General features: G+C 37.0%; 1 protein-coding gene across 1 annotated transcript; it reads left to right on the top strand.

The window, feature by feature from the left end:
- Positions 1-21,631, top strand: LOC146001890 (phenoloxidase 2-like). Its single transcript, XM_083139601.1, has 12 exons — positions 1-110; positions 1,588-1,786; positions 3,676-3,899; positions 5,352-5,554; positions 7,977-8,127; positions 11,219-11,320; positions 13,006-13,170; positions 16,350-16,478; positions 17,687-17,875; positions 18,109-18,247; positions 19,929-20,172; positions 21,433-21,631. Exons 1-12 carry the CDS (start codon positions 105-107, stop codon positions 21,629-21,631), a joined length of 1,950 nt encoding a protein of 649 aa, XP_082995727.1. The 5' UTR covers positions 1-104.
- The last annotated feature ends 5,302 nt before the right edge of the window (positions 21,632-26,933 follow it).

The raw sequence follows: 26,933 nt of genomic DNA, 5'->3' as shown, positions 1-26,933 counted from the left end.
CAAGACAAAATCAGCAGGAAGTGCTGTACCTGTTTGAACGCATTGGTGAACCAATTTTTGTACCGAAAGGAAATGGGAAGGTTGTGTACAATGTTCCAACAGACATGTTGGTATGTTCTTAATATTCTCTATTTCTATACTTTAAATATCACTGGTATATATTGTGTATGATAAAATGAATTATTTTCATGCAAAGAAATGTGGTCTGTTCCAGTGCAAAGATTGGGCTTGTTAATGTTCCTTATTTTTCTTTTTTCAGTACATATTATTACCAAAATAAATAAAAATATTAATATGAAACCTCAATCAACATCCCAATGTTGAAAAATATTGAATTAAAAATGAATTAAAATAAATAAATTCCATTAATTATGATGTACTATTTTATTACATTTCCCCTAACCTACTCACTAACATTAAAGGAAATTTTGGCTTGCTGCTTTACCAAGAAAAGAAAAACCTTGTTGTTATCAAATTTTCGGTCCTAAACATGTGAATGGATTGTTGCTGGTGCAAACAGATGCTTGCTTGCAATTCTTCCCCTGTATTGGCAAAATGTGTGACATTCTTCAACACATTGTCATGGCCTTTGTTCAAAGTCAAATGAAGGGAACAACTACACAGTAAAAGAGAGGCATAATATTTAACGTTGTTGAATTTATTGATAATGAAGAAAGGGAAGGAAGTAATAAATGTGGCAACATGGGAGCATTTTCATCTGTGGTGGCTCCGAGAGGAGTAAACAAATGACAGTCTCCTTTAGTTTGCAAGTTGGCCACCATCTCTCTCTTCTTGGTAAGTGTGCCACAAACAATCCTGTTATACAATAGCAAGAATACCAATCAACGATTAAAGTTTTGGAACTACTGTTTTAAAACATGATGTGGCAACAGATACAGAGAATATGGTAAACTACGTAGCACTAACCACAAACAAGTAGAAGAAATCAGTCCCGCACCATGGCTGTGCAGTGTAATGTGTCACGTTTTTGGCTCAGTCTACAGGACATGCACTGTTTCAAGTTCCCTGTTTCTCCTCAGATTTTGTCCAGTATATGGAACTGGTAGCCATCCACTATCATGGGGAAATTGGGGAGCTACGAATGAGTAGTGTAACCTGGTCATGGAAACTTAAAACACTGACTGGGGGGTTGTCGTGCTGACCACACGTCACTCTGTAAATGGTTGGATGATTTATTAGGAATAGATTTATCTGGGATTAAAGATATTTTAGGATTATGGATTAGTGAGAATGAAGGACTCTGGCTTTTAATTCTTCAGCTAACATTAAATGATTTGCTAAAGAGTGAACATGTGTGTTTAGTTAGATGTTAAACTAGAGTAAATTATTCTTTACTTTTCTAGAAAGAAAGTTAATATAGCATCGGCAGTTATGGCTCGCCCACCTCTGCTGAGTCATGTGGTAGTGAGGCTGGCAGTCAATAGGTAGGCCTTGGCCCTCACGAACTGTTGAACCATGGGTTATTATTATTATTATTAAGTAGAAATCAACAATTATGCCATTATTCAGAGAACTAAATGGAGGATTGAGAACATGCACAATTTATTTTGCATATTTTCATTTCAGGCTGATAGGTTTCAAGCCATGGCAGATGAACTGGTAACCAGATTTGGACAAGATGTTCACCCAGAACTGAGTATTAATGTGAAGAATATTACTCTGCCTGATCTCAGTGGCCCTTTGCAGCTCGGAAGAAGAGAAAGCTTCTCACTTTTCTTGCCCAGCCATAGAAGGCTTGCTTCAAGACTTATAGAAGTATTTATGGGTATGTAAATCGCAACAATATGACTTAAATCGATATTTTGTCCAGTGGTATGCCCAGGATTTTTGTGGGATATATCTTCTTTAGAAAGTTGGTCCTGTATTTTGCCATCTTTCACTGCATTTGGCAATCAATATCTCTCTCTCTCTCTCTCTCTCTCTCTCTCTCTCTCTCTCTCTCTCATGATGAGAATTTTGAGAAATATTTTAACTTTGAATGATTTAAGGACAGTATATTTTGGACAGATTCAACCTGTACTTACATATGGTATCCCTTTCTGGGGCAGCTCACCCAAAATGCAGAAAATTTTTATTTGGCAAAAATGCATATTAAAAATTATGAAGAATGTATCCCTCTCAAACCCAACAAAACAAATTTTCAATGAATTTCAAACATTACCTCCTCCATGTTTGTACATATTAGAAACGTTGTACTTTATTGATACAAATTCTAAAACCTTCTCAAAAAATCTGGACATACACAAGTACAGCACTCGTATGCATAACTCCCTCCACCTTTCTACTGTCCGCACATCCAAAACACATAGTGGTCTAGGATTTCAAGGTGTAAAACTCTATAACAAGCTGCCAGAGGAATTCAAGAATCATAATCCAACCAAATTTAATATAACAGTATAAAGCTTGCTTATGAAGTATTTGTTTTATAGCACAGAGGAGTACTTAGATCATATTTTTCATTAATAGCCATAACCTTTGATTTTTCTTCTATTTTTTAAGTTATTCTATACTCTTTTATACTTTTTAATATGCATAAGTATGTGTTAATTCCTTTGTACTCAAAATCATACATGTAATTAACCTATCCCATATCATAGTGCTATTTGTACTTATAAGATCAAGTGGATGGAAATAAATAAATCATATCATATCATATCATATCAGACTGTTAAACTAATGTAGTAGCAGTGTCATATTGTTTAATTGATTGAAATGAAAATTTTGTACATTTTGGGGGAGGGGACCCACATACATTCGAGGGTATGTGTTAATTCCTTTGTATTCAAAATTATACATGTAATTTTATTGTATACTCTTTATACTTTTTTAATATCTTAAGTATGTGTTAATTCCTTTGTACATAAAATTACACATGTAATTGACGTATCTCATATCATAGTGCTATTTGTACTCATGTGATCAAGTGGATGGAAATAAATCTTATCTTATCTTATCTTAGGAATGATGGGGGAAAGTACTGGTATGACATCCCCCCTCCCCTTCAATCAACCTCCATTGGACATGCCACTGATTTTGGTCCTACCAGCAGATTTGATTAATTTCAGTGCTTAAATTTTTGTTGTAATACACAACAATTACTATATGTAATTGTATTGTACCAAAGTTTGCCCATTTCAAATTTTAATACCTATTTCGATCATTCATGTGCACCAGCGCTTAAAGTGGAAATTGCTAGCTGGGGGATGTTTGGTCAATCCTTGCATTAACAAGATAGCAATGAGACAGCTCGGGGGATGTATCCCCATCACTTAGAGTCCTGATGTGCACCCAGAATATGTTAAAGCAGGGGGGAGGGAGTAGGGAAAATTAGTAAATTAATTATACTGTCATATTTTCTTGATGAAAATGAAGTCCAAATGAAGATGGGTTCGTTCTGACCCCCCCATTGCCTTTGGTATGATTATATGAAAATTGATAAAATGTTCAAAAAGAGAAAGAGAGAATAACATATAATGTGTGAAAATGATTATTGTGATCTCTTCCTTGGCATTGTAATGATGTAGTAACTAAGTTGACATTTTTAGGTGTTCCTGTGTTTGGATTAAAGAAAGACAGCGAAGTGATACAAATTTGTACTAATGGCATGGAATATAATGAGGTTATGATTTATGTTTGTGCATTTATCCATTTTAGGAATGAGATCCTATGAAGACTTCCTGGCAGCTACTGTGTATTGCAGGGATAGAATGAATCCTGGCCTGTACGTATATGCTTTGTCTGTGGCCCTTCTGCACCGCCCAGACACAAGACAGCTTGAAATTCCACCACTCAGCGAGGTGTTCCCTGATAAATTTATGGAAGGTTCTGTTTTCGTCGATGCCCGAATAGAAGCCAATGTCATGCAGCAAGGCGAAAGGGTATGTAAACTGAAGATATTCCTTAAATTTGAGGAGGGCTAAGTATGTAACAGTGTGCGATACCGGCACCCTTTCTCTGCATGTGAAAACGAAGCTAATATTTGTCTATGTTAAACTAACATTCCATAGTGCAAGAGCTCTCTGAGGCTCACGGCCTGGCAAGCAACTTTTACATTCGGTGGCGCATGATTAGCGCTTCGAGTCACATCGCTGGTGTTTTCTGGATTTTGAGTTCGGAACTCGCTACTTCTTTTTCTCAAGAATCATCCGAATTGTCCTTAAAATGATGGATCAACAACAAAATTTGGTAGCTTCCACTACGAATCTAACCAAGAACTGCTTGCACCAAGGGTGAGAGTGTTAACCGTTCGGTTATGAGTTCAGTTGTTCATGTGAAGGTCCACTGGCCGTCACCAGCCAAGCAGTTTTTGAAAATTCCTCTACCTTCAAAAGACCACCATGATATTCCAATTCTAAAAAAATACATCTACCTAGAATTACTCGTAATAGCATTCACATGAATCTTAGCGTGGTTTGCTTTCACAGTTGTCTAGATAATTTGCAATATAGTTTTGTAGGCTTACATAGACACAAAACTATTGTGAATATCGAGGCAACAGTGAAAGAAAACCACATGGGGATTCACTTGAATATGCTAGAAGGAATTTTACTAGATGTAATTTATCAGAATTTGGAGCATCACAGCAGTTTTTCACAAGGAGAGGAAATATTGAAAGTGAGCATTGCTATCCTCGGTCCAAAGGTCCATGTGTCATTTAATGAACAAAATATAGATTACCCAAGAAAGGCTTATCATGTACAGTGGGATCCATGAGTATTACCGTGCAAATTGTCCGTGACTATTTTCATTAATTTTTCTCTTACATCCTATGTGTTTTTAAGAGATGTATTTTTATGTATGCTGGTGCAGAAGTTGTCAACACCTTGTATTGAGTTTTCTTTTAATTATTGAAGCTCTTATTGTGTGTCAAATAAAGTGCATGAACATGGTTATGGACAATTTTCATAGTAATACTCATGGATCCCACTGTACAAATATATGGCAGTAGGATTACCTTTTCATCAATCAATCGACCTTTCGACTCAGAAAAAAACACTCTTTAATAATTAATAATGTTAGTATTATAGATTTAGTGGCTGATAGTGCCACTAAATATATAAGTGGGAGGAAGGCTTCAGGAAGGCACTGTCCTCTAATGAGTAAGTTTTGTAGCAAATAAGTTAAAAGTTTACTTTGCATTTAGTTTCTCAACATTTTGTAACAAAAATGTGGTAGGAAAAAAGCACTTCCTATATTTAGATAGTACTTAAAATGTGTATTAAGCGTGTAATCTCATATTTCGTGTTCTGTCAAAAATTAAATTTCCATGTCCATAGGAAACATGTTTAAATGTAAGTGCACAAGATTAAATTACCTCTAAAATATCTTAGGTTCCATTGGAGATCCCTCAAAACTACACTGCATCAGATCTCGAGGACGAACATCGACTTGCATATTTCCGTGAGGATGTCGGAATCTGTCTTCATCACTGGCACTGGCACCTGGTGTATCCTTTCGAAGGTCCTCGAGACATTGTCAACAAGGATAGGAGAGGTGAATTGTTCTATTACATGCATCAGCAAATTGTGGCAAGGTAACTAGTTAGTAATAAGTAATTTCCAGCTGGCTTATTTTTGTTTTTGCAATTATATTTGACACCTCAGTTAAACTGTTAAAATTTGTTGGTGTTCTTTGAAATCAGTGGCAGATTGAGAAATAACACTTAAATTTTATTTAAGCAATATTGATTGATTGATGTGGTTTATTTTACTTCGCTTTTATGCTGCTTTTGGCTAATCGCAAAGATGAGGATGAGTGATGATATGATGAAATTGATTAAAGGACACTCAGAAAGAACACCCATGCCGAGCCTGGGATTCAAACCTGAAACCCCTTGCATTGTAGCGTGCTGTGCTATCCACCGTGGAAGTCAACTATATAAGCAATGTAGAGTTGTAAATAACTAAGATCGTCTTTATGAAATAGATTAGTATTTTGTTTTGAAAAAATGGGGTCCCAGGATCAGTGGCGTATGCTGGTTTTAACTAGTGGGTAATCTCCGACACTTGATTTATCCACCCACTCCTGAAGTCTCCCTGCAAATTTACCTCAACATCCATACAGGATTTATGAATATATGTGTTAAAAATTTTACCTTATTGTTGCGACCACTGTCGAATAATTGTTGTGATTTTACTTGCAGTTAATCTACGTTTAGAATTTCAAATAATAAAACAAGAAAATATAATAAATCTATATAAAAAAAAAACTGTAACAAAGAATATGAAAGGAATGCGGTAGTGAAATAAAAACCCTCAATATTAATTGAAGTGTATAATTCAAGTTACCCCATTACCCAGTTACTCGTACATTCCCGATTTTTGTTTTTCAAGTTTGTTCAAGACCTGTGGTACAAGATATGTTACTGGCCTACCTACATCAACTATTTCCAATTTCTCCGGAAAAGATCCCGTTCCAAATATTTTCACACGCAAATATTGTATTATATCCATTGCCTTTAACTTCAGTAAACACAGCACTAGCATGAATACTAAACCACTAATACCTAAACAAATATTAAATTCTCGAATCGCTACAACATGCATTCAATTCCCTGTGGTTCCTTCCTGCTTGACACAGAATTAAATTCCCTATGGATGCTGAAAAATTCCCTGTCCCAGCTTTATATTCCCTGCGATGCGCGAGGTTCTATAAGTTTCAATCATTGCACTTTTTGTTTATATATTTTACATTCAAACATCTTTTATCCTTATGATAATTATTAATCTAAAGAGGGAGGAAAAGCAACTTAAATTACCTAATATATGTGTACGTATATATGTAATTTATATCTGATAGCTTTCCCTTTTAAAATTATTCATTTCTGCAAAAGAAGTACTCTCACTGGTTTTGAAGGCTACAAAGAAAGTAATCACGCATTTTAAAATACAAAAATGAAAAAAAAAGTAAGCATATAAATAGTTTAATTACTTCATTAATCGATTGATTAAACTGTTATTTGACGTCGCTTTTCTGCTACTTTTGGCTAATCACTACGAGTGATGATATGACATTGATGAAGGGACCTTTACAAAGAACACCCATGCCCAGACTGGTATTCGAACCCTGGAGCTCTGGCTTCGAAGGGAGCTGTGCTAACACTCCGCAATGGAGGTCGGTGTAATTTCTTGAATTTCTAGTTCAAATTTTAATTTATTTAATTACCTTCATCTTCAATATTAAAGTTTTTTTTCCTTTGACAATATCTGTTGAAATAGCAGAGATCAGGAAGGCAGAAGCAAATGTAAAATGAGAATTAACATAGAATTGGTTCGCAAATGTTTTTCAGATTTCCCTGTTTCTCGCGCATTTTCAGATGTATTTTCTCTACTTCCCTTTTCAGTACGTAATTTGTGAACCCAGAATTCTGTTTCCTGAGAAATTTCCCTGTCGTAAACAACACAGCTCCTACGATACAAAGGCCATCGGGGAAGAATGGCAGTTGGCAGAAGAGGGTGCCAGCTGACGGAACGGCAAAGGCTCTGGGTTGGAGAGTGCGGCCGATGGACTCTCTCTGGAAGGAGGTTACCCTTGCCACGGAATCACCGCGCCTGAGAAGCAGTGTTTCCTTCCCCTCCCTCCCATCAAGGGATTTAAAGGGAGCCGGTGGAATCTCACCCTGACGTCACCAGATTCCACCAGTTGGAGAAAACCCCTCATGGACATTCCGTGGCAAATGGTTGAAAACATTCGCGCGCTGGAAGCAAAGAAATATGTGAATCAAAGATTGGTTCGGAAGAATATTGCGAAGAGAAAAAAATAACTTTTTAAAAAAATTATAGCTGCATCATCTCAGATTACCTAGGTGACCCAGAGTATACGCCGCTGCCCAGGATAAAATTAATGTTTATTATATCAAAATAAATTCAAGTACCAAGAGATTCAATCTGTTTAAGACAGTTTGATTGCTAAACTAACAATGCAATCAACCTAAATTGTTATGTTTCTTTTGACAGATACAACTTTGAGAGACTGTGCAACAACTTACAGAGAGTTACTCGCTTTCACAACTTTGACGAAGCCATTCCAGAGGCTTATTTTCCAAAGCTTGAGAGCCTAGTGGCAAGCAGAGTTTATCCACCTAGGCCCAGAAACATGTCTATGTCGGTTAGTATTCTATTCTGTGGTTATAATTGTTCTTTGGTGATAGTAATCAAGAATAGCCACTCCTATATTTATTTTCTCAAATTATGTCAATGTCATTCATGTTTGGGGGGAAAAAAAGCTGCAGTAGATATTAAATACACCAATCAAAATACTAATGTTAGTAATTTGCTTCTGTGTATTTAATATGTCAGCATTCTTCAGCCTACAATGCCAGGGATCCTGGGTTCATATCCTAGCTTGAAGATGGGTGTTCTTTGTGAGTGTTCTTTCATCATACCATCACTCATCTTCATTGGAAGAAAAGCAAAGTAAAATAATCTAATTCAATCAATCATTCAGCCTTTTGTGCTCATTAAAGACCCTAAGTGACTGTGGCTCATTGTCTTCAGTCAAAGGGAATTAGCAAGTATGACCCAGATATCTTTTCGATGTATGTGGCTAGTGACAAAAGTTCTTTATGAAGATCAAGTCATCTCAATGAAAACAGTCCAGCAAGCAGATTGAAAAACGAAGTCGTCATTTTATTTGAAATAAGATTAAATCACAACATGCACCTTGTTCTGTCTTCTGAATTTTCGGACTGACCTCAATCCTTCTTCAAGGATGGAAGGAAAGAAGAAGAGTCATGAAAGGACCGAGGTTGGTCCAAAAATTCGGATTTTTATCTAATTTTTAATATGTTGACGACATGTGGCATGAAATATAAAATTTTTATAAAGCCATTATTGATTTGTTCCCACAAAGATTTTTCTCAATGTTCACTGCTGAAAATGTAACATTCTCCAGTGTTCTAAGACAAACACCATAAAAAGTTTGGTCTTGATGTACTCACCCAGATTTAATTTTGAAGATCAATGTAAACCTGGTTTCGTTTGGTTACTTAGCGTCGTTGCCTTGTAATCAAGGGGTCCTGGGTTCGATACCCGGTGGAGGCATATAGTGGTTCGGATCCCACTTTAAACTGTAGGCCCAGTCCCGATTAGCCTTACTGTGCATGAAGTGGACTTAAAGCACCAAATGAAACCAAACCAAACCAAACCTTTGGTTACTCTCCGATTGGAGCAAATTGTTCAATCTTGAAGATCTCTGTAGACACTGAATCTTTAAAATGTTAATTAAGCTACACTTCCACATAACCAAATAGTTAGTGGTCTTGCCTCTCGTGTGCCTGGTTCAATTTCCCGCGTGAGCCCCCAGCATCAGGAGGACAATTGGAAAACCTAGTGGTCTCAAAAGACAGAAAACAGCTGTAATGGGACTAAATTCACTGACCATGAACTGTCCAATGAAAAGCTGCTTGGCAGTCTCTGGCCCTCAGAGTGCTGTTGCACAGTAGAGTTGGTGAAACTTGACTCTTCTAATGTTAACAACTTTGTTATTGAAGAGCCTTGCAGACACTTTCTTTCTCTTGCTGATTTTGGCCAGTTTCTTTCATTTTGAATCTTGAATTTTCCATTGTATCAAATTTAATTCTAAAGAACTTTTCCCTAACCAGAAGTTCTTCTGCTTGATGAAGTATGACACTTCTACTATCACTGGAACAAACTTTTATCATGAAGACCCCTATAAACAGTCAGTCGGTATTGCTTCCAATTAGTGCTGAGACAATACCATAGCGAAACCAATACTCTTTTAGATTCCGACCAATACAATCGAAAGTAGTTCACAATACTCTTAATTTTCCCCATCTCCCATTTTATTGGTTCTTCTCCATCGTCACAATTAAGCCACAAGGTAGAAAAGTGATGCAAGATAACTGAAATAGAAACAAAGACTGTTTATAAATGTTAGTATCTGTGTACGTACTCCTTAGAACGATACTACTTCAATTGAGTAGAACTTAAAAATCTTCATAAGTTCACATTTTACATAATCATAGTAGCAAAAGGGTTGTCATTTAATCACAAAATACATTTTTCCACCCAATATCTTAGTAAAATTAATTAAAATTGTGCATTCTTGATAATGTTGCATGAATGGGAAAGGAAAGAGGAGTTTACAGGGTTCTTGCTGGGAAACCTGATGGTAAGAGACCAGTAGGAAGGCTGAAACAAAGATGGAGGGATAACGTTGAGATGGACCTAAAGGAAATTGGTAAGCATGGAAAAAATGGGATTGATCTTGCCCAGGATAGGGACAGATGGAAGGCTTGTGTTGCTTCAGGCATAAACCTTTGGGTTTAAGAAGGCTAGAGACTTAGTTAGTTCATTCTTCATAATTTCCAGGATTTTGTGGGCGTCATTATATATCTGGAATCTTGTTTTCTGAGTGACTAAGGTAGTGACAATTTTATTGTATTAAAAACTGCACCATAAAAAGTATCAAATAAATCTGTTTTTTTTTAATTATTGGGTGGGATCAGTAATGAAATTTGGACTGATCCTTTTCTGTATGGATGCCATTGGTACTGGCTCAATCCTATTTGTGATCTTTAGTCAGTTAACTGTTTTCTTCCTTAAATGGTAGGCTTTTATTTTGAGCACGTCATAGTTTTATCACCATCCTCAAGACTAACTAACTAACTCTCTAGCCTTCTTAAACCCAAAGGTCTACAACTGCAGCAACACAAGCTTTCCATCTGTCCCTATCCTGTGCAAGATCCATAAAATCTTTTCCATCCTTACCGATTTCCTTAGGTCCATCTCAACGTTATGCCTCAATCTTCATCTTGACCTTCCTACAGGTCTCTTACCATCAGGTTTCCCAACAAGAATCCTTGAAATCTTCTTTCCTCTCCCATTCATACCACATGACCTGCCCACCTAAGTCTTCTTGATTTAATTATTCTAATACAGGACAAGAATACAAATTGTGTACTTCTACATTATGTAACCTTCTCCACTCACCTGTCTCCTCATCCCTTTTAGGTTTAAATATTATTTTCAAATACTCTTAATTTATGTTCCTTTTTTAATGTAAGGGACCAAATTTCACATCCATATAATACTACTAACAAAATTACTGTTTTGTGTACCATCCGCAAGGCTTAGTAAAACCTATTGGTTATAATTTTAAGAACGTTGATGTTATGAAATCACCTAAGCACCTAATGAATCACAACATTATAATGACATCATTTTACATTTTGCAGGATGTCAACAGAGAGGCAGATGACATAACATTTGACATTCAAGATCTTGTGCGATGGAGGGAAAGAATATACGAGGCAATACATCAAGGATTTGTATTAGATGTAAGTTTATAGCATGGTTAATTTACAATTAGGTTGCAATTTAGTGCACTTTTAGAACATTTTTGCCATAGCATATTTGCATATTTATTTGCTACAGAGCGAGGTTCAGCCTCCCTATATATCACATTTGAGGAAGTTTAAGATGCCTTACTGCAATATTTATTATTTCCACGAATGGCATCATCCATGAATGAATATTGTTTCAAGTTTGTTTTTAAATCCACTTTAGGCACAGGTAGGTTAATCGGGGCTGAGCCTGCAGACCACCAGGTATCAAACCTGAGACCCCTTGATTATAGGGTAATGACGTTATTACCGTGCCATTGGAGAGGACCCCATGAATGAATATAAAGAAGTTGGTAAAAATAAAATAGTGCAACTAAAGAACACATTTCAGTATTTTTATACATATTACTGTACCCATTGACTTATACTCTATTAGTATTTTAATAGCCATGGTGGTCTAGTCAGTATGGCATCTGACTGTCATGAGGGTTGATTCCCAGGGTTGGAAATCTAAAATTATAATTTTTCCAGCTTTGTCTCTGCATAAAGTGGCTCTGGGGTTCATCTTGAGATAATTGGGTGGGGTAAAATGAGGCTGGAGCATGGTGCTGATCACAACACCTTCAGTATGATGTACATCAAGAATGTGTGGATAGGCATAGGATGCACTATGTTGTTACACTTTGCTTAGAACACCATGTCCACAGTTATAACAACAAAAGTGCACAAACTGTTGAATTGCAACATGGTCTCTATGCTTGTCTAGTGACAAGGCAATTTCTTTCCAATTTCATGTTGCATGTAATAAAATGGATTTGTGCAGAATTTAGTCAATAAATTCATGAAGTTTTGCAGGCGAGTTGTCCTCTTTTTTATGTTAATTACCATGAGTGGATTGCAGAATCTTGTCTTTTCTGTAATTCCAGGGAAAGTTTTTCAATGTAGCAGAGAGAGCTTTTCATTAGTTGTACCAGCCCTTGAAGTGGAAAATGTTAGCTGGGAGGATGTTTTGTCGAGCCTTGGGGATGCTCCAATGGTTTAACATGGTGACAATGTGACAACCAAGAGGGATGCTTCGCAAAAAAGTTGCTAGCTGGGGGAATACCAACTTTAGTTGGCTGTAAGTATGAAATGGCATGTTTTGAAAATACCTGAAAAATCATCTTTCTTGTAGAAAGATGAACAACATGTACACAAGAAGTATTTTCAAATTGTGCCATTTCGAACTTACAGCCAACCAAAGTTCATCTAAATGTCTAAAATCAAACCTTTTCCAAATTTTGATATTTTCTTGACACATACACTCCAACAATCACAACAAGGAGTAATTCGTAGCAGGAGTTAATAGTTATGAATTATTGATATTGATTAGTGGTGGAGTGGTTAGCATTGTGAGTGCCCCTTCATCTACCTCATTTTATCATCACTCATACTCATCGTGATTAGCCAAAGAGTGGCAGAAAAGTAACACTAAATAACTAAAATCAAATCAAATAAGTATCTAATGATAAGGATTATGTCCACACTAAATTTGTAACAAACGTGTATACTTTTTCTTTAAAACAAGCTATAGAACTTAATACTTTCAACACCCTGAATTGTATACAATAATGCTTGTGGAGTCTAAAAGTAACTAGCTTGAAAAAAAAAAAAATTTATGTTGTTTTTCATGTCCATAGGAACAAGGTAGGACAGTACCTCTAACTGAGGACCGTGGAATTGATATTCTGGGCAATATTGTAGAATCAAGCATTCTGTCCCCCAATAGGAATCTGTATGGAGAGCTGCACAACATGGGACATTTAGCTATTGCCTACATCCATGATCCAGACCATCGCTTTCTGGTAAGTAAATAATAAATGTGTGTTGTGTTTCTCTGTTTATTGTCCGTAACATTATAAAACATAAATTGTTTATATAATAGGGCTGAGCCGGTGTCACCTTGAACTGACACCATTGATGACACTTACTGATTTCCACCAATAATGATACTTGAAAATAGTAACAGTTCAAAGCAGTTTTTTTGTATGTAAATTTCCCATTGGAACTATCATCATTATAAAAATATACCACAGATGTGCGTGGGCAGTGGCATCTTGTCCCTTGGGGCTTAGCCGCTAAAGAAAAACGGACGTATTCACGTAATTATCAATCACCATAATGCATAACTATCACACAGTCTTTTAAAAGGCGATTTTTACCCACCTAAATTCATCGTCTGTTGCAATGGATACGACAGCGCTCCTAGCGGCATTGATGTCAATTATCGTTTTCCGGGGCACGTCGCAAAGGAAGGCGTGGCCTACACCCACCTACACTACAGTGAAGGTCACATGCTAGCAGAGAGAGGAGGGGAGAGTGCAATGGATTTGAGTGCTGATTCGGGGCTAGTTCCGATGCGTCACGTTCGATCTCGCGTGTTGTTCTGTAGTGTTTTGGTGGCTTTCATTCGCTATGTTTGAGTGAGTTTGGCAGGGTTGATGTTCAAACACAAATTGATGAAGGTCATATGCTGTCAATTACAAGACACAATTAATTTGTCCGGAAAAATAGGCATATATTAAATAGAATTATCGATTGCTTAAAATTCTGTGGTCGACATGAACTTGCTCTATGAGGACATAATGAAAGAGAACAATCTTTAAACAGAGGCATCTTCCCAGATTTATTATCCCTTCATAGAAGAGGGAAAACTAAAGAGGAAACTTCGTGTTCTTTATTGTAGTGAAGAGTTGAAAAACATGAACTCTATCAGTAGATTGCATTCATTTTTTATTTAAAATTATTTAGAGGATACCTTTTCAGAAACAGTAAAAATGACAAACATAGTTTTAATAACTCCAGTGGCAACAGCTGAATTTGAACGATGTTTCAGCACATTGAAGCGTATTAAAAACCTGCTTAAGAAATGCAATGGGACAAGACAGACCAAATGCCTTGGCACTTGCTTACAATAGAGATAGAATACATTTCAAACATAGAGGGCTTCAACGAAAAAGTAATAACAAAATTTGCTGAGCAGAAGAACAGGAGTCAACGTTCGTAGAAAGGTATGTTTCACAACAATACCTGTTTCTTTTGTAATTATAACCGATTGTTGTAAGACTCTTCCTCTGGAACGAATGAGGAGAAAGAACACTTCACACCCCTCTTAAGAAATAGACTGTTCTGGACTTTTGGCGTACAAAGAGTGCAGTCGGCGGTTAGATGTTATGACGTCGCGTCTTTGCGGTTCGTGTTCACGTGCTCGTTGCTGCCAAAACTTGGAAAATTTGCAGTGACACGAGCAGTTGACATTTTTGATATTTCGTTATGTTGAAACGCGGAATGATTAGTGACTTCGGTCCCCAAAAAGGAAATTGAATAGTGAACTTGCAGCCTGGAAGAAGGGAAGAGTTGCAGCGTAACCGGATCGGATCGTCAAGAGGTGGCTTCTACAGACTGAAGCGGAATGATCAGGAAGTGCATTTCAGAAATTAGGAAGATACGTCAACAGTGGTTTTGTCAGTGATAAGTGAGCCTTGTTTAAGTGTCGAGAGCTCTCGAAAATATGGTTTATGGCTTATTAGCGTCGGTCAGTATAAGGTAACAAGTACAGCGCTGAACTACAAAAAAGCTAGCTAAAATTGTGAGTAATATTTCCAATTGTGTTACATTATTTTTATTTTGTGTTCATTTTATGCAAGGGTTATACATTGAAACTTCACCGAGACAATCAGGGCATTCTCTATATATCCCTGTATCTGGATTTTCCGGTGTAAACCAGGTGAAGGAGACTTAACAAGTGCCTTCTTGCGATTGTTTAAGTAAAAATAGAATCTGAGTAATAAAAATATGTGAAAGGTAATTTTCATCTTTGCTTCACTCATTTAATCAGGTTTTGTAAAAAACTGAAAAATCCTGCTTGTATCTTGAACGAAAGCAGGCAAACGCATTTCGTAAGCAAAATATTCTTTTTAATGTTATCGGATCCCTTCATAGAAGAGGGAAAACTAAAGAGGGAACTTCGTGTTCTTTATTGTAGTGAATAGTTGAAAAACATAAACTCTCTCAGTAGATTGCATTCATTTTTTATTTAAAATTATTTAGAGGATACCTTTTCAGAAACAGTAAAAATGACAAACATAGTTTTAATAACTCCAGTGGCAACAGCTGAATCTGAACGATGTTTCAGCACATTGAAGCGTATTAAAACCTGCTTAAGAAATGCAATGGGACAAAACAGACCAAATGCCTTGGCACTTGCTTACAATAGAGATAGAATACATTTCAAACATAGAGGGCTTCAACGAAAAAGTAATAACAAAATTTGCTGAGCAGAAGAACAGGAGTCAACGTTCGTAGAAAGGTATGTTTCACAACAATACCTGTTTCTTTTGTAATCATGTGGATTGTCATTATATTTTAAATTCTTTAAAAAAATAAGTCCAGTTTTGTAGTTTAGAAGAAGATAAATACCCGTTTTTTTGTAATTCATGTAATTTGTCATTACATTTTAAATTCTTTCAAAAAAGTAAGTCCAGTTTTGTAGTCTAGAAGAAAAAAATACCTCTTTTTTGTAATTCATGTGAATTGTCATTATATTTTAAATTCTTTAAAAAATAAGCCCCGGCCGAATTTGAGGCCACGACATGCCACTGTGCGTGGGCATGTGAATATCAGACAAAAAAATTAGTTACCCTTAGCAAAACTTACTTAGAACACTGGTGGCACCACATCTGGCCTGAATAACCACATGAATCCTGCATGGTACGGACCCCACATACACACATGGTACATACACCCCCACCCCCACCCCTTGGGCATGCCACTGCTGTTCAGCCACTTGCACATCAGGAGATCTCATAGATCCTTCGAGATAGCTGATGATAGAGTTGGATAAATTCACAGCACTGTGTAAGTATGGAATTAGTTACATTGTGTTTGTTTTTATATTTAGCATCTGCATTAGACATGCATGAAATCATGAAATTGCCCTTTAAAAGCAAAGTGGAGTGGGAGATTAATGACCTTTTTATTTCAGGAAACATTTGGAGTTATGGGGGATTCAACCACAGCCATGAGAGATCCAATATTCTACCGCTGGCATGCTTTTCTCGACCATATATTTCAGGAGCATAAGAGAAGATTGACACCTTACACTGCTCAAAGTGTAAGTATTGGTTATCTAAAGTAGCTACCACTCTGGGTTAATCACAACGATGCCCAATTAATGAAATACAAGGTGTGACATTACTTTTGTTTTCCAATCACAGGTAGGGTCTCGCCGATGGTGTATTTATATGTTTTATCTTTATAGAATTCTTGTATTAGAAATATTGCGTTAGCATTATACGAGGGATTAATAAAAAGTAATGCCTCTGTGTAATTGATCAAGAGATGACACCACTTACTCCCTGATATATCTACTTTCATTTCAGTACTGGGTAATGTAAGCCCATAGTGTACGATAGCTCATTGATGACTTATTGAAGACTCAATATACATGTGACTAAGGTAGGGTATGCCATTGGCTAAGCTTCTGCGCTGGTTGAGCGAGGAGTTTGGCATGGCAGATCCTTGCCGACTGGGGGAGACGTAGGACTAACTGGACACAGGCTGAGTATACTGTATTTCCGTGTATCACCCTTTTTGGGCCTGCATGGCCTGGTGTAATTTGCCTAACATTAATATAGTTATTTCGACTTCTTAAAAGTGCTAGAGAAGGAATTTGTTTTATTTGTTTTTTTTAAGGTAGATTGCTCCGGGTCATGTTGGCTGTGGAGGTTTTGGGCAGGGCTACAGTTGACTCGGACTCGTATAGCCGTTACGTACTGACTTTTGACAATCTAATTGGACGGACTGTTATAATTTAATTGGGAGATAATACATAGTTATTTTGGTTGAGTTAACTAAAATGTGGTTCTTAGGTGTTTTGATTGGTTATGAATGAACCATGTGATGCATATATAAATTTGGAAAATATATTTACTGATTTGATTTGTTAATAAATATTATAGTTCAATGAATATTAAGTTTACATTAAATAGTTTAAATACCTACTGAAAGATAATTAACTTCCACTGCGCAGATAATATAATCTTTGTCTCACTTCTTTATTATTTATAAAGGGGAAATAAGAGACGTACAGGATTATAGTAAGTAATTGTACAGAAAGAGCTCTTGAAATAGAGGCATATAATGATGTCAGTGCAACATTGCTCCAAATGGCAGGCTCGTATCAATCTCACCCTAACCAATATTCATTAAACATTCTTCCTTGTCATGTATACTCTTACAACATACTCCGTTGCATTAGTTTGTGTTTCATGACATTATTTATATCAGTATCCAAGTTATTGAAATTTTTCATTTTTACAGCTCGCGTTTCCTGGCATTCGAGTTAGCTCTGTGACCATAGAGACTCAGGGAGTTGGGCAAAATATCTTGTCCACCTTTTGGCAACAGAGTGATGTTGATTTGTCACGTGGCCTTGATTTTGCGCCACAAGGTGCCCTGTATGCAAGACTGACTCATCTCCAACACAGAGCTTTCAACTACAGGATACAGGTAAATATATATCTTGTAATTTTATTTCATGTCAGTTTTCTTCTACTTGTGACTAATTGGGAAAATTTTTCTTCAATCCAATGCCATGCTGCATAAATCACACTCTTACTTGACTCCTTGCATCTGGCGAATGAAATGATAGTCGTAGCACAAAGTAGAAAGTAGTAAATGAAAGAATAGAATTGATGGTCTACAATTTGTCTAATTTTATGATTTACTGTACCACATTTCAGATTGAAAACAGCAGCAACATACAGCAGATGGGAACCATTAGAATATTCCTGGCCCCTAAGTTTGATGAGAGAGGCCAGCCATTTTTGTTCCGAGAGCAGAGACAGCTGATGTTAGAGTTGGATAAATTCACAGCACTGTGTAAGTATGGAATTAGTTACATTGTGTTTGTTTTTATATTTAGCATCTGCATTAGACATGCATGAAATCATGAAATTGTCCTTTGAGAGCAAAGTGGAGTGGGAGATTAATGACCTCTCACAGTGGGCAAAAAAACCTTTCTAACTGCCATTCACGTTTTTGGTGACTGTGACTGTTACATTTAGAAATTGTTTCTAAACGTGGCCTTATTTAAAGGGCTTTCAGGATGGGGGGCAGGCAGATCCCAACATGTGGAACAAATAGAAGATCCAAAATGCTGTGTTATTTTTGCAGCTACATGTACAATTAGAATTTCCATCTTATAGTTCAAAGTAAGGAAAAAAATCAACTCGATAGACTCCTCTCACCCAACACAATCACTTACAAAAAGGCAATGTTTTCAAATCTTCAGTTTTCTTCTGCCAGTATCACTGAACAGCCATGATAATTGTACACTTTGAAAATAATAATAATAATAACCTGTGGTATAGCAGCGGTGAGGAGGTGGGAGGCCATCAAACCAGTTATTTTTTGCATCAAGACTGCAGTTCAAAAAAAGTCAGGACAGGAATTAAAAAGAATGGACTGACCCATCGCAATTAAGTTGAGATGTCTAGTAGCCTTGCATCAGTAGTTATGCAACTAAAATTTTAAATATTGCAGACTTCTGGAGCCTGCCTCTCCCCATAAACAACCCATAAGCACAATTCTTGCAAAATCTGAAAAATCGTCAATCTCATTTTCATAGGTTCACATTCAAACATATCATAGTTCAGGGGGTGACATGGCCCACTTTTGTAAAGGCCAAGTTCATCCCCCCCAAAAAAATTCTTGCCATTATAGATTAGTGCAAGTTCACAAACCAAAATTGACAACTCACTTCAGACAAGCTTTACATAAATACTACAGGGAGAGGATGCTGAGAACCCCTCCTAAGTACAGTTGAGCCAAAATTTTGAAATGTTTGGAATTCCTGAAACTTTCATGAAACCGCTTTTATTATTGGAATCTCAGCATACCCCAAGGCTCAAACAAACATCCCCCACTTCAGGCACCGAGAAAAATATTATCTATAATATGTAGTTGCTCACAGACACAAATCAGGTATAGCACACATAATAATATCTGGATAAAAAAAAATTGCATAGAATTAAACATGTTAACAGATACCAGTTTTATATAGCTTATCCCAATTAAAACTTCTAAATATTTATATTAAAAAAAAACTTGCCTGTGAAGGAAATTAATGTCCCTGATTACACATTAATTTTTATAAACACTGTAAATTCAAAATACACTGGTACCCTGATTTTATGTTACTGGATTTTACATTTTCCCACAATATACATTTAATCCTGATGGTCACACAATATCAGAATATTACAAAATTTTCCTAAATTTAAAATTTTACCGCATTTTAAGGTTTAAAACTTTGACCCCTGAAAATCATAAAATCGATGTTTCACTGCTGTCATCATTTAAGCACAGCAGAAATAAACAGACTTTATGTAAAAAAATATACATGCAAGCATTCTGCTAATTAGAGGAGGGAGTCTCAACCCCCTCACCCTAAATGCATCCTTGTGCAAGACTGAAAATGTGCAGTTGCAAACTGAAGAATGGCAACATATCCAAAATAATGATCATGGAAAAAAAAATGTATTAATCCACTACATTGCAGTGCAGCCAAGACTTAATACTGTAGAACGCCGCAGCGATTCTTCATCTGTAACCATTCCATTTGAGAGAACATTCCGAGATCTGGAACAGCGACCGGCTGCTCCATCTCCTGGGGAATCTTTCGACTTCTGTGGATGTGGATGGCCTCAGCACATGCTGATACCAAAGGGGAAGGTCGATGGTTACCCCTGTGAGCTGTTTGTGATGGTCACAAACTGGAGTAATGATAGGGTGAGTGTTACAGAGTTTCGTCATAAGCATATTTGGGTATTAAACTTAGACAAATTTTTGTGTTTGTCCACAGCCATTTTTGGGATGATTATCTTTGATCAAGATTCCAGATGCCTCTTCGCAGTTTCCCTGTTGAGATTAAATCTAAACATACAGATAACCAATAAACAGAGGCAAGTTATGCCTAGTTGCACCCCCCCCCCCAAGAGTTTATAAAAATTTATAGTTTAACCGTTAGTGGATGGAGCCTTGCGCAAGTGTATTTCCATTGAAGCCGGCACCTTTTGAAGCATGCATTTTTCAAAATTTAGTCGGGGGGAAAAAAATGAACCAATTATTATATAGAGATGAAATCATTTTTTTTCTTTCTAAAAGACAAGGCTTTTGGCGGAGGTAAAATTTACACATTCTGCCTCCCAATAATTAGTGGAAGAAGAAAACTGAAAATTTTCAAAGAAATTAGCATATAGCATGTCCATGTGCCCCTCCCCTCGGTGAGAGAGAATGAAAATATGTAGTTTGTAGCAGTGGTCCATTCCTGCACCCATGCAAAGTTTAATTGAAATCACACTGATACTTCTTGGCTAAGAAAATAACACTATACAGCGGCAGTCTTGCCAGCATACAGAATAATTTCAGGGATTTTGCTGCCAGCGTCAGTTGAAATAGCAATCATCTGTCCTCAATGTAAATACAGGCCATCAGGATGCCAAAGGTTAGGATTCTTTTGTTACGGAGACCCAAGTAGCTAAGTAATCAAGAGTAATAGTTGCAATTTTGTGAAATGAGCCAAGTATAATGTGAAGTTCAGACAAACAGAAGAACCCAAGTTGAACTAAATAGAAGCAAACAAGGATGTACCTTGGGAACATTTTGAATAGGTATATTTGATAAGGGGTTTAGCATCGTCGTCTCAAAGTAACAAAAAAATGGTCATCTTTCAAGCTTTCTGGTACTATAGTGGAACCCCAAAGAAATCTGCGCAGACCTGAGACTCCTGTGCACCATACTCCCGCGAGGAGGGGAGGGGGAGAGTGGACCATGCTTCCTTATGGCCCGAGCTGAACGGAAGAAGGGACAGCTGCGCGGGGACTTTTTATCCAAGGTTTCTTTCCTTGTGGTCGCTATAGAAAAGTTATTACGTAACTTCGAATTTACATAAGTTGGTGGGTTATTGTATTTGATCTACCTCTAGTTATATGGACAATATGCAAAGATTTAAATCTTGTCATTATGTTACCACTGTGGTTGTACCTTCAGGTGGACAATGTAAGGGGAGGTGCCTGCAGTGATGCTTCCAGCTACTGTGGAATCAGAAACAGCAACTACCCAGATCGCCGTCCAATGGGCTATCCATTTGACCGGATGCCAAGATATGATGTCGACACACTCGGCCAGTTCCTGACACCGAATATGTCCATAATAGATGTGTCTATACAACACGCTAACATTGTGGAACCACCAAGAGCCTAGTCATCACATTGCTTAACAAAACTTCCAAGGGATAAGGTGTTTGGACCTCTGGTATGGGAAAGATGTATAACTTCAAAAAATTATATTAACTAAACAAATATTATATAAGTATCTGTATTTTCTGTATGAATATCTACAACCACTAAAACAGTACAATGTTTATTTTTCTCGTCTGGCAATAACCTATAAAAAATTTTAACCTTTACTGGACGGAGTCTTGATGCATTTCTATCCTATATAGACAAGGATTTTTCAGCACATGCTTTTCAAACTTGCTGCAAAGTACAAAAATATTTTTTTTTCTGGAATGACCGGCTGTTTAGCAGAGGTGAAATTTATGCATTATGAAATTAAGGATTTAAAAAAAAATGGTATTCAGAATGCCCCTGTGGCCACTCCAATACACTGAAGTGATTTGATTTAGTATATTTTACTTCGCTTTTTGTGCCACTTGTGGCTAATTTGCGAAGATGGGAATGGGTGATGATATGATGAAATTGAAGGACACTCACAAACACCCATGCCCAGGCTAGGATTCGAACCCAGGACCCCTAGCATCGTAGCACGATGTGCTAACCGCTCTGCTACAGGGGCCGGCTACACTGAAGTGAATGAAAAATTATCATCACTCCAATACACTGAAGTGAATGAAAAAATTGTATGTAGCACTGTATTCCTACAACTATGCAATGTTTCATTGAAAACAGACCTGCTTCTTTGGGTAAAAAGTAATATATAAGAACGGCAGTGCTGCCAGAGTACAGGAACAATTTCCAGAATATCACTTCTAGCATCAGCAATATGGATGCTGGAGGGAACCATGACAAAAGACCACTCTGAGGCAATGCCCCTTCATTTTGGAAAAACAAATTATTCAACATTTTTAAAAGTCTGAATTTTTTTGCAATTATGGAACTTGAGCCTTTGCTACTGGATCCTGAATTTTCGCATCTTGGTGTTTTTATTCTTATTATTACAGTTAAAAATGAAATATATATGAAGAAAGGAGTGGTTGAAAATGAAGTCGTAGCCCATTTTAAAAGATTATCACAATATCCAGAAGGAAAAAAAGACTTCTTCAAACTTAGCTTGTTAATATTAACAAATGACACTGTTTTGTAATTATAGTATGTCATACCTTCTCATGTATACTATTGAACAAAAAAAAACATAACTGAAATATGTAGTTTTCAAGAAATGGCATGTGAATTACTAACCACGTGGTGCTGGTAAAACTTCTTCCCAGCCATCCATGATGAATTCAGACAGTTTGAAAAATCACTTCCCATATACGTACCTACTAAAGGCAAAGCCACCACCCTTACTGTCCAAACAAGTCAAGCCTAAAACTTAATTTTTACTACAAGTTAGGTACATGCAAGCCCACTGTATGCCAAATTCCAGCTTTTTTGGGAGCCTTCAAGAATATGATACGAGGGCCATTATTTATATTTTGAGCCTTGGCAACACTGATTGAAGTTAGGCGCGATTTGACGTTTGCACGGAATCGTCTGGCATTATTGACCATAAAGTACTTCAAATGTTTTGTCAATAGCTTGATTTGTGTTGTTTATGTTGCCTTGGAGATTGCGCAACAACAATAAAATGGAATTAACTCATGAACATTTTGGACGTGGATTATCAAAACAAGAGTGCATCAATCAACTTACTTCCACATTTGGCGATGAAGCCCCATCCTTTGCCACTGTGAAACGCTGGTGTAACGAATTTAATCGTGGCCGCCATTCGCTCACCGACGAGATTCGCGAAGGTCGTCCAAAATCAGTTGTTGTTCAAGAAAACATTGGTGCTGTGCAAAACCTAATACTGCAAGATCGTCATGTGACATACTGTGAGATTGAGGCAACCATAGGCATTAGTTCCACCAGCATATATAAAATATTACATGATCATTTAGCTGTGAGAAAGGTATGTTCTCGTTGGATCCCACACAATTTGACAAAAACTCAAAAAGACACTCGCGTCAATTGGTGCAAACAAATGCTCAATAAATACAATTGTGGTGCTTCAAAAGACGTATATAAGATTGTAACAGGTGACGAATCATGGATATGTGCATATGAGCCGGAACGTAAACAGCAGTCGACTATATGGGTGTTTTAAGATGAACCTAATCCAACAAAAGTTGTTCGTGCTCGAAGCACATCAAAACAAATGGTCGCCTGTTTTTTCGGGAAAACTGGTCATGTGGCAACTGTGCCTTTAGAGGAACGTAGAACGGTCAACTCTGAATGGTACACAACAATTTGTTTGCCAGAGGTCTTCGGTCAAATACGGAAAACAAACAAACTCCGTTGGATCATTCATCATCAAGACAATGCCAGCTGTCACACATCTCGTCTAACAACCGACTTTATGAACAGTCAAAAAATTGAATTGATGGGTCATCCACCGTACAGTCCTGATTTGGCACCCAATGACTTCTTCTTGTTCCCGAATGTCAAGAATAAATTGCGTGGACAACGATTTTCGTCAGTGGAAGACGCCATTGATGCGTTCAAAAACCATATTATGGAGGTGTCTCAAGATTGGAAAAATTGCTTTGACAAATGGTTCGAACGAATGCAAAAGTGTATCGACCATAAAGGAGAATACTTCGAAAGACAATAAAGCAGTTTTCAATGCCAAATTCCTGGTTTTTCATTGTTACGCTCAAAATATAAATAGTGACCTTCGTAAAACCCCCTTCATTTCTCAGATCAAGTTCATATTACCACCAAGGTATGAATGAAGGTGTACTAACATTTTATCAGTGAATGTCTGTGCCATCATGAATAAAAAGTATCATAATAGAGGTTTGCGCTACAGTGGCCTTAGAGTTGTCTAGGTAATACTATGGATTCACACGTGCAAAAATTATTTGTAAAACTATTCAACATATCCTTTCACATATACATAACATATGATATAATAGGAATGGGACAAGTTAATCTATTCTATTAATCATTACTCTATCAATATTTGCCAATATACACATGATTGGTATATCGGTGGTTAACCTTTACTCTGCCGAGGAGGTCATCAGAAAGTAACCCCAGTTTCGCAGAGGCCTTTGGCACGAATTTTAAATTCGTACACTTATTTCACAAAAAATGTTATAACTTGTAGTCTATTTGACCAATCTACTTCAGTTAACTTTTGTTTTGCAGCTAAAACATCAGGGCATGCAACCGTGTAGAAATCAAAACACCCAAGCCAATAAGAGGGGTTGGGTGGGGCACGGCCCCCAACTTTCAATGAAAAAAATCATAAAAATGGGGAGTATTTTCACATATTCGATAATGTGATGCACCCAGGAACATGAAATTTCTTTCATTCGGTTGAGAAAGGACCATTCTTTGGAAATAAGGCTAAAGTTTGCCTCCCCTTCCCAAAATAGTGGGAGAAGGGGGGGGGGGGAAACTCCCCATTTTTATGATTTTTTTATTGACAGTTGGGGACCACGGCCCACCCAACCCCTCTTATTGCCTTTGGCATTTTGATTTCTGCATGGTTGCATGCCCTGATGTTTTAGCTGCAAAAGAAAAGTTACCCGAAGTTGATTGGTCAAATAGTCTTAAAAGAGTTATAACATTTTTGTCAAAGAAGTGTACGAATTTAAAATTCGCGCCAGCTTCCATACCTAACTTTAGAGTCGGGGGGAGGGGGGGCATCCACATTACGTGCCAAAGCTTCGTTTAACCCACTGTAAAGTGTTTCCGACCTAAAAGAGAAATATCAAGATAAAAAAAACAGGAATTTTGTAATCGGCTGCATGGTCGATATATCGACCAAAATACGAGTAGCACCTTATATTCGATGGTCGATATATAGACCAAAATACGCGTAAAGGTTAAGGAACTCAGATATATCTATAAAGATCTTATAATTTGGTGCAATATTGCAGTTTTCTTAATTTTTATGAACATGAACATATACTGAACAGTTGGGCTGAAAAGTTCGTAGGCTGACTCATAGATGGCGTTACTAGAATTAAATCCATGTGATTTTACTTAGTACTAACCTTCAAAAGATACGTGTATAAATTTCACAGCTGCCGGATAATTAGTTCGTGAGATATAGCATTGTGAGTGAAGCAGCTTTTGCTATTGTGAAAAAATGGATAAAAAAGAATTTTGTGCGTTAATAAAGCATTGCTTTTTGGCGAAAAAAAATACTGTTGAACCCAAGGCTTGGCTTGATAAACATTATTCGGACTCTGCACCAGGAAAATCAACCGTTGAGAAGTGGTTTGCTAAATTTAAACGAGGCGAAATGAGCATCGAAGACGATGCACGCAGTGGATGCCCCAAAGAGGCTGTTACCGACGAAAACATCAAAAAAGTCCACAAAATAATTTTAAATGATCGTAAAGTGAAGTTGATCGAGATAGCTGAGACTTTAAAAATATCAAAGGAACGTGTTGGACATATTGTGCATGAATATTTGAACATGCGAAAGCTGTGTGCAAAATGGGTGCCGTGTGTGCTCACAATCGATCAAAAGCAACAACGTTTTGATGATTCGGAGCAATGTTTAGCGATATTCAACCGTAATAAAATTGCTTCCCCATCCACCATATTCTCCAGATCTGGCCCCCAGTGACTTTTTCCTGTTTGCAGACCTTAAAAGAATGCTCGCTGGAAAGAAATTTAGCACTGATGAAGAGGTAATCGCCGAAACTGAGGCTAAAGAGAAATCGTACTATAAAAATGGCATCGAAAAATTGTATGACCGCTATAATCGTTGGATCGCCCTCGAAGGCAACTATATTGAATAATAAAACCGAATTTTGTCAAAAAAATATTTTTTACTATGTTAGCCTACGAACTTTTCAGCCCAACTGTTACTCATGTATAATGCACACTTTTTTCCGAAAATTATACATGGAATAATTTGGACAGCCAACATGAAAGCGAACGGGGGCCATTCCATGATTTTGTGACACTTGCATTGATTTTTCATGTTTACAGAACCCTATCATGTTATATATCATTGTAAAGATAAATTATGAAGTTTCTGAATATGGCAACAGTATTCCATTCAAGATGGTGACATTAATGTGCAATGAGATTGAAATAAGCGTATCAGAAAATGAAGTAACGTTTTGATTTTTATTGTACTCTGAATGAAAGAAAGGATAAGGAAAAAGAAAATAATTAAAATTTATTACTGGCCAAATAATGACATACATGGAGTGTGCAAATGCCTAAATGGAAGAAATCTTGTGCTGCTAACTGCTAGTCTGAGGGTCCTGAATGCGCCTCTTATAAATGTTACATTAGTCATGGAAAATATACAT

This window comes from Lepisma saccharinum, chromosome 18 (genome assembly GCF_977018435.1).
Source record: "Lepisma saccharinum chromosome 18, izLepSacc3.1, whole genome shotgun sequence".
In the NCBI taxonomy this organism is placed as follows: Eukaryota; Metazoa; Arthropoda; class Insecta; order Zygentoma; family Lepismatidae; genus Lepisma; species Lepisma saccharinum.
This window is presented reverse-complemented; position numbering and strand designations above follow the sequence as displayed.